Raw genomic sequence first — 9,904 nt, forward strand, 5'->3', positions numbered from 1 at the left:
GTGTACTCTACCCAATTCCTAGTCAATCTTGAAAATTTCCATTCTAGCTATCAAGAAAGGTTCCCTCTAATCATCTCAGGTAGATCAATCTTTTCCTGGCCTTGGGTAGTTTCCTCACATGCATACAATTAGTCACTGTACAGATACTAGAAGGGGACCCTCTGAAGATATCTAGAATTCTCTGTGTAGCAATCTCTTCTCTAGTAACCAGTCCTGTTGTCTTAGTCTCCCCAGACTCATAGTTCTACTTCCTCAACTCAGTTAGTTCAACGGGCTCTGCCTGGATTCTCCCAACTTGTACCACAAGGTGGAAACTCTCACTGCAATAAGATAGGGTAATACAGGGTTTATCTCACTTTCCCTCCATCTCTTAGGGGTCATTATACTTTCTTGCCTGATATCCCATGTCTTAAAAACCATCCTTTCATATATGTTGTCTATTTTTCAGTTGTTTTGGACAGGAAGATAATGTGGTTACTTTGTCTTAGCTGGAAGTGTAAGTCTTGAGTTATTTCTTATGAAAAACAAAGGCTGACTGAGGGTTGAACCAAGAGTGCAAAGGGCAGAGCAAAAAGCCCAATGGAATCATTCTCAAGAAGCAGGACTGGGGAAAAAAAAAAAAAAAAAGAAGCAGGACTGGGGCCCTAATCAAGAAACTGGCAACATATGTTTGACTTAATTTTAGAATTACTAGAGAACAGTGACTAAAATGTGCATCAAGTTTTCCATCTTTTTTCAATGAATGTTTCTACTGCAGTAACTATATACTTCTCTTACTACTGTTATGTTTGCTGTGTGTGTGTGTGTGTGTGTGTGTGTGTGTGTGTGTGTGTAAGGGGTACAGATAATTTGTCTAAATTCACAGGTCTTCGGATTGAAGCACCTGAGTAACCTCATCTCCATCTGGGCCTGATTTAGATGGGATCCTGAATTTTGAGCCTAAGCCTAATGCCCTGCTGGAATGGGACTTTCCTGGGTGGATCTGAATATGTTTTTCACAAAGGAGGAGTATAAGTTTGTGGCCAGTGGGTGGACTGTGGTAGATTAAAGATGACCACAAATTATTTGACACTACTCCCACTGAGAAATAGGGTTATGACCCCTCTTCTTGAATGTAGGTGGGCTCTGTGACAACTTTATCATAAAAAGAACACAGCAAAAGTTAAGCTGTACCAGACTCTAGAAGATGGGCACCTTCCACCTCTTATCTCTTGGAACTGTCTTTTGGAATGCTTGCTCTGGAGGAATCCAGAAGCCATATAGCAGGTCTAATTACCCTGAAATTACCATACGAGAAAAGAGTATTATCAGCCCGTCCCCAGCTGTTCTATTCATTCCACTATAGACACCACACATGTGAGTAAAGGAACCATTTCCATTATTCCAGCTTCAGCATACACTGTATGAAGAACAGAGTATCCAGACATATGACCCCAGTCATCTCCAGACATTGGAGCCATCCCAGCTGAGGCCCCGGACATCTTGAAGCAGAGGCAAATCATCCAGCTGAGCCCTGACCAAACGTCTCACCTATAAAACCATGAGATATAATGAAATGGTTATTATTAAATAACTAGAACAGGAGGAAAATCAGGAGTTCAGTTTATATATGCTTACTGCCGATACAGTTACAGAACAGATGTCAAGTTGGTATTTGGATATGTGATTCTGGAATTCAGTGAAGATGTCCAAAGTGAATAAAAATTTGGAAAACAACCTCCTTGTTCTGTTCTATTTTCCTTTTTCCATAGTACTAATCACCTCTGACATTTTCTAGACAATTTATTTATTGTCTAATGTGTACTATCTGTCTTCTCTGATACAATGTAAACTCCTCAAAGACAGGGATTTTTGTTTTCTTCACTAATGTAACCCCTGCACACAGACCAGTGACTGGCATTTAGAAGACACTCAAATATTTGCTGAGTAAATGAACCAACTTAAAAATAGTATTTAAGATCATTTTATTGAGAAAATTACCTTGGGAGAGAGAGAATACAGTAGTTATGGTTTGAGAATAGGCATTTCAACACTTAGAAGTTGACAAAAGGAGAAACCAGTAAAGGAGATTGAGAGGATGCAGCCAGTAAGGAAAGAGGATAAATAAGAGACAGTGTTCTAGAAGCAAAGTAAAAATAGTGTTTCAAGAAGGGGAAGTGATCAAATACGCCAATGAAGCTGATAGAGTAAGATGAACACTGAGAATAAATTATTTGATTTGGCAATGTGGAAGGAACTGAGGACCTTACCATAAACAAAACTAAAACTAGTAGAATGGTGAGGATGAAGTCTAACTACTGAGAACAGGAAGAAGATGGAAGGAAAGGAAACAGATTTTTTTTTAATGAATTTTGCTCAACTGGAGAAGAGAAATGGCTAGGCGTGGCAGTACGATGCCAGGGCTTGTTGTTGATATATTATAAAAGGTTTTGTATGCTAATTGAAATAATCTTATAGAGAGGAAAAAATCTAATAATTCAGAGGGTAGAGGCATTTGAGTAGGTGAAAAAGGATGAAATCTAGTAGTACATAAATGAGTTGACTAGCTCTAGGTAAGGACAACAAAATAATTTACCTACAGTTATCAAGAGGAGAAGTAGAGTACATGGATACAGATGCAGGTATATTAATTAGATGTGGTAGAAACTCCCTTCTATTTAGTTCTATTTTCTCAGTAAAACAGGAAGCAAGATTCATCAGCTAAGAATGAAGACAGAGGAGGTGTAAATAGTCCTTTAGCACTGTACTTGAATACACTTGGCACATATCTTGCATTAGAACTTATATTGTGCTGCAATTATTTTTGAACATGTCTCTTGCACCACTAAATTATGAAATAATTTAAGGTATAGGAAGTATTTTTTTATTTTTGTACTACCAGTATGCAACAAAATGCCCTGCAAACAAATGTTTGTTAACTCACTGACTGAATAAATGAATGTTAAAGATTCCTCTGAGACTTTGCAGCAAGGTCAAAAGAGTCTGAAAACAGCGATAAATAAAATACTATCAAGTATCAATGTGATAATAACTTAAATCCAATTTGAAAATATTGAGAATCTGAAACCATTAAACTTCCAACTTTTATTAAAATTTTAAAACTGCAGATAGAACATAAACATTTCTCTTTTTTCAAGATAGTAAAGAAATGAGATGTCAATATTAAAAATAACTACATCGAGTTAGGAGTTACTTTAGAGTACATGTCACATTGATTCTAAGTATTCAACATTTCATGACAAAATGTCAAGGTTCCGCTCCAAAATAATCAACATCTTTGAAAAAGGGTTACTACAAAAATATCTTCCATATAAAAAATAAAGTAGGAACACTCTTAGAGACCATGGCCATATTCTATATGTATAGGGTTTTTCTCTTCACACCAAGTGTAAGAATAAAGGAAAATGAAGAACCTTAGATCAAATGGGACAACAGAATGTGTTCCTGAAACTAAAAATACTCACATTACTTAAGATTTTGTAATAATCAATACAACCCCAAAATGATGATTTGGCTAAGATTTTTAACTTTCATACAAACCCCAAACAACTGTAAACTGTAATTTTTGGAACAATTACTTTTAAAATCACCAAAATTCAAAGACACTATTTAAAAATGCAGAAATAAAAACAAATCATGAACATGTTATATACCTTATTTAATTCTTAATTACTTTTGGGACATTCTTTTTTCCTTTAATAAAAAGAACAGTAGTAATATATATGCTATTGGTAGAAAATTAAGAGCGTCTATAAAATGCTGTGAAAAGAAATTTCAATTATTACTAAATATGCCAACTCTTAGTTTAAAAAAATGCAAAAGAAGCTAGTCAGTAGACTTAAACTTGAAGCAGACCTGCTTCCCTCTGAAGCAATGATTTGCTATACTTCCTAGATAATCCTTCAGAAAAGTCTTTCTATATGTTAATATAAATAGTTCAGAATACCAAGACATAGGTACAGAACAGGACATGAACAGGTCACACAACATAACTGGTCTTGCTCCACAGTTACTACAATGAAGTCCACGGGAGCAGGTGGGGAAGGAAACCGACACAATCCAATGATGCAGTTGTCATAAACCCAGATCATGACTCTCTTCCTATTACCTGATGATCAGTTGTTTAGTTAGATGCAATGGAAATAAAACAAAGAAATCTGAAGAGGAAATAAAAAATGAAAGGTATGTATCAACATTTTTTACTTTTGGTGAAGTCAAATGGTTTCCACCACTGAGCAAACTGCAGTACTTTCTTCCTCTGATCCTCAAAGCTTTCTCGGATCCCTTTCCTCCAAAGTCTTGGTTCTACATCCAGCATCCCACCAATGATCTCCTTTCAAAGAATGAGAAAAATATAAACACGTGCATGTATAAATACTAAAAACAGGAATGAAACTATTTCTATTTATTTTGTTACTAAATATAACATTAAGTAGTTCTCCGTGAGGATACTCAAATTTTACACAGATATTAGTTTCAAGTTAAAAATAAACCTTCTTTTCATGTAGTTCTAACTATGCAAACCCTGTGATTCTAGGGGTCCTAGCTGCGTCTCCTGTCAAACACTTTGTCTATTTTGTTGCTTGTTAGCACATCTATCAGACAGCAGCAAAGGGGAGGAGAGAACATGAAATTTAACTAATTTGGTCCTTATTAGCTGCTCTGGTAAAAGTCTGAAGAAAAAGTTGATCAACATGTAGCAATTATTAACTTGGTTGTTCAACTACAGTTGAATCTCAGGCTAATGTTCTACTACCCAGTATAGTTAAAAGCCAGTTTCTTCTACTATTAGCTGTAGATCTTTTTTCAGGAAACAAAATCATAATTTAGTACTAATCTAAGCAAACCAAGAATTAAACATTATAAATCACCTTCATTTAAAAAGTCACATTCCCAAGCCCTGAAAGGAATGGATTTCTGACTGTCTGCTTATTATTCTAGATCATTTCCTTCCTGATCCTCTTTCCTGTGCTATCAGCTACAGAAATTAATCAAATTTATGATAGTGAGTATCCATGTAGTACAGAAAGATATGGGGGAGATTTATAATGCTTCAAGGAAGGGAAGTACGGTAATACAGGAAAATCTTGGGCTAAGGGTTGAGTTCTGCATATTCAGTCTAGGTCCGCAGGACTGTGTGGTAAGACCTTGGAGATAATCACTCTAAGAAATAGGTTCTTAATCTTAACAAATATACTAAAGGGACCTACTATGTACAAGCAAGTGCCAAATATTGTAGAGGATACAGAGATAACTAAAATACATTTCTCTGTCTTCAGAAAGCTCATAACAGAATGTAGAGCTGTGGTGGGAGTTATGAAGCAGAATAAGGCAAATGTCAAAGCAGACTACATGGAAACTCAAAAATAAGGAAGATTCTAATTGTTGGATAAATCAGGAAAAGCAAACCTCTTTTCAGTGGGAAAGGGAAATAAAGTGGTTAAGAGAGACATAGTTTAAAAAGAGGACATATTTAGATTTAATGCAAGAGTTTCTTGGCACCAGCCAATCACTAGCAATGTAGTTTAAGAAAGCCTAGCTTATAAATTGATCTAAAACTGTCTATAAAGCATCAAGTTTTGTCTCATGTGTACCATATAAGGACTGATTCTTGTTCTGTTACTGAAGCAGATGTTAATGGAAAGAGACCAACTCTTATTGCTCTCTAAACAACTGCAGGCTGAAGGGAATTTTGGTCTCATAGGCTGTTTCTTGGAAAGTAGATTTTGGGAAAAACGGATCAATGATGTAATGCTAACTAAAGAAGCTTTCCTTTTAACATTAAAACAGTATAATAAAAACCACAGTACATGCATAATATTGGGGGGGGCGATCTCCCAATTAAATTTATTCAAGTTAAAAAATTGACATTTTACTTCATTTTCACTAGAATTAAGTTTTCTTTTTTTGAAAGAAATAAATGCAGAGTCATAAAGCTTTGAGTTATAAAGCTCTATTGAATAACAACAGAATTTTTCAGAGCAATGAAAACAAGTTTCTTTCTAGTTAACTCTGGGAAAAGATATTCTGAAAAATTCTCAGACAAGTTTCTGTAACATATCTCAACAGTTCATAGATGAATGTGATTTTAGGCCTCTAGTTAACCTTTAAGGATAACAGCATAAAATTTTTTTAGTCCAAACCTCTTACATGTCACTATTCTTTGTAGAAAATGATCTTACACAGGACATGAAAATGGGGAGGAAGAACAGGGAACCATGGACAGAGTTCATCTAGGCTCCTCTAATTTAGAGAGAAAGGCCTGAGTTATACTAGATTGAAAGGTCATTTCTAGAGCTGTTATTGCCCAGACTTCTTTTAATTGCTTCAATGGCTACATTAATTTCATTCTAGTTCCTGATACTAACTTACATACTTCCCAGATACTCAGTAGACCTTAAATTTAAGGACTATACCCCTAGAAGGCAATCTGTAGTAACAAAGAATCCACTAGCAAAAAATGAAAGATCTACACTCCAGTATCTGTCCAGAAACTATCTGTGTGAAATGAGTGACACATCCTTCTTGGACTATATCGTTCTTAATTATAAATGAAGATGTGAGATCATTTGTTCTCTAGTTCAACCATGAGCTTATGCACCCCTTGCTTCTGTCACTTATTAGCACATGACCATGGGGAAGTTATATAGCCTCTCTGTAGCTCAGTTTCATCATCTATAAAATGAAAGTATAAAAATATCTACATAACAGAGTTACTGTGAGCATTAAATGAGTGCTCAGAACAGTACCAGGCTCATTGTAAATCCTCAATGAGTGGGTTATCATCATTATCAATTATCATCACTCTCAGCACAAGCCTGGCTGACTCCACAGGAAAACATTATAGTCACCACTAACACTGTCAACAAATGTTTGGTTACAAAGTAATATTCCTGTTATAAATATTCTGGGATATATTTATTAACAGTTTCTGGGTACTCCCTCTAAAACTTGGGTGGAACAGTAATAACCAACTTCACTATATACTGTACCCAAAGTTTTGATTTCCCTTTAAAAGAAAAGTGTTACAAAATTGCTAAACTCTGGTATTTTACTAAATTTGTGAGCATACCTTTCCAAAGTAATGAGGGAATTTGTGTTGATCTTCAATGACATGGGCAAACCCTCCCTGGAGGCCAAAATTCACAGAGAAGTAAGGTAAGCCTCTGGGTACCTAAATAAACAGATAAATCACACATGAATACAGCATGAAATCAGAAAGTTATGCTTAATCTCTCTTCCTAATTAAGCATCCCTCAAGACAAACGTATACACTGAATTTCCAGTTCTATAGGTATTTAAACAATAACCTAACTTCTTAAATAAAACATTTCATTTGGTAGCCTTTCAGCTAGATAGTGCTTTACAATATCCAGCAATTATAATCAGACCAATTATTTTTCTGTCTTTTGGGGAAACAGGAAAGAAAAGGCATTTTAAAAATATATAACAAGCGAGTAATTTTCCTTAGACTATGCAAATAGAGATTAAGGATATGCTTTCTTATATTTTCCTCACAATGCAGAGGTATATCATCCCTGAGATTTTACTACTATTTATTGATCAAAGATAAATTAAACATGAACAATCATAGTTTTTTATTAACTGGTGAGGTGGGTATAGAAATTTTTAGTTTACCAACCTTGTTTCAAAGTATTTCCACAATTAACTATTATCTTTCCCTCTTTTTCCCTCCCTCTTTCTATACACACTCACGCGCAGACACACACACACAAACACACACACGTGTGCATGCATGAAGTATTTTAAACTCTATCTTGATTGGAAAAGGCCATAATTTCTAGCTTTAAAAGTTAAGTAGATCTAGTGTCCTTGCAAGTTTTTCCTCCAAGGCCTTATTCTGTCACTAGAAAGTATTCAAACTGGTCAATTTAAAGTAATATCTCTCCCCTCTAATCCCCTTATGCAGTCAGCATTCACTAATTTTGGCAGTGAATTACATATTTCTACTTAATCATATATATTTTGTATTGTGTCCTCAGGAAGGCATGACTTGGAAAGAGATAGTATGGTATGATGGAAGAAGAGTGGTCATCTTGAAATAGTATAAAGCAATTAAAATTGGGGCTTATAAAGAGTTGTTCAGGTTGTAGGAAAAGCATAATTAAAAAATAATCAGTTTACAAAATAGTACAATACGTAAAATGCAGAGAAATTGGTTACTACTTTGTGCTTTTTAAAAATATTTTCACATTTTAAAATAAAATGTGAAAACATGTATGACATAGACAATTAATAAAAAAATAAAGAGACAGACAAGGCTCTAATCACAGCTCTGATACTTATAACTATGTAACTTCAGGCAAGTTATTTAACATCTGTGAGTCTCATGAGAAATATGAAGAGCTCAGAAGTTTGCTGTGAAGATCAAACAGAAAAATGCATATACAGAAAAATGCATATAAATGCTTGGCACAGAGAATATTATTCAAATATGACTTTCATTTCCATCTATTAATAGCGCTTTGTGCAAATCTGGTAGTTAATGAAAAAGGAATGGAAGGCTCCATTAAAATATATATATATATTTTTAACATCTTTATTGGAGTATAATTGCTTTACAACGGTGTGTTAGTTTCTGCTTTATAACAAAATGAATAAGCTATACGTAGTTACATATATCCCCGTATCTCTTCCCTCGTGCATCTCCCTCTCTCCCACCCTCCCTACCCCACCCCTCTAGGTGGTCACAAAGCACTGAGCTGCTCTCCCTGTGTTATGCAGCTGCTTCCCACTAGCTATCAGTTTTACATTTGGTAGTGTATATATGTTCATGCCACTCTCTCACTTTGTCCCAGTTTACCCTTCCCTCTCCCCGTGTCCTCAAGTCCATTCTCTAGTAGGTCTGTGTCTTTATTCACATCCTGCACCTAGGTTCTTCATTATCATTTTTTTTTAGTTCCACACATGTGTGTTAGCATATGGTACTTGTTTTTCTCTTTCTGACTTTCTTAACTCTGTATGACAGACTCTAGATCCATCCACCTCACTACAAATAACTCAATTTCGTTTCCTTTTATGGCAGAGTAATATTCCATTGTATATATGTGCCACATCTTCTTTATCCATTCATCAGTCGATGGACACTTAGGTTGCTTCTGTGTCCTGGTTACTGTAAACAGAGCTGCAATGAACATTGTCGTACACGACTCTTTTTGAATTATGGTTTTCTCAGGGTATATACCAAGAAGTGGGGTTGCTGGGTCGTATGGTAGTTCTATTTTTAGTTTTTTAAGGAACCACCATACTGTTCTCCATAGTGGCTGTATAAATTTCCATTCCCACCAACAGTGCAAGAGGGTTCCCTTTACTCCACACCCTCTCCAGCATTTACTGTTTGTAGATTTTTGGATGATGGCCATTCTGACCAGTGTGAGGTGATACCTCATTGTAGTTTTGATTTGCATTTCTCTAATGATTAGTGATGTTGAGCATTCTTTCATGTGTTTGTTGGCAACCCGTATATCTTCTTTGGAGAAATGTCTATTTAGGTCTTCTGCCCATTTTTGGACTGGGTTGCTTGTTTTTTTGATATTGAGCTGCATGAGCTGCTTGTAAACTTTGGAGATTAATCCTTTGTCAGTTGTTTCATTTGCAAACATTTTCTCCCATTCTGAGAGCTGTCTTTTCATCTTATGGTTTCCTTTGCTGTGAAAAAGTTTTTAGTTGCATTAAGTCCCATTTGTTTATTTTTGTTTTTATTTGCATTTCTTTAGATGGGTCAAAAAGGATCTTGCTGTGATTTATATCATAGACTGTTCTGCCTATGTTTTCCTCTAAGAGTTTTATAGTGTCTGGCCTTACATTTAGGTCTTTAATCCATTTTGAGTTTATTTTTGTGTACGGTGTTAGGGAGTGTTCTAATTTCATTCTTTTACATGTA

General features: G+C 35.3%; 1 protein-coding gene across 3 annotated transcripts in view; it reads right to left on the bottom strand.

Moving 5' to 3' along the window:
• CWF19L2 (CWF19 like cell cycle control factor 2) overlaps nt 1–9,904 on the bottom strand; it is a 421,416-nt gene that overhangs the window by 210,084 nt on the left and 201,428 nt on the right. For 2 of the 3 annotated variants that reach the window (XM_028500977.2, XM_028500978.1), the window contains exons 17-18: nt 7,073–7,174; nt 4,204–4,333 (exon numbers count right to left, since the gene is read on the bottom strand). In XM_028500977.2, coding sequence (XP_028356778.1) covers nt 4,204–4,333; nt 7,073–7,174 — 232 coding nt within the window. Of the gene's footprint in view, nt 1–813; nt 1,531–4,203; nt 4,334–7,072; nt 7,175–9,904 lie in introns of those variants that run through there. The other variant, XM_024115330.3, reaches the window with a different exon arrangement.

The sequence above is a fragment of the Physeter macrocephalus genome, chromosome 16 (assembly GCF_002837175.3).
Source record: "Physeter macrocephalus isolate SW-GA chromosome 16, ASM283717v5, whole genome shotgun sequence".
Classification (NCBI taxonomy): domain Eukaryota; kingdom Metazoa; phylum Chordata; class Mammalia; order Artiodactyla; family Physeteridae; genus Physeter; species Physeter macrocephalus.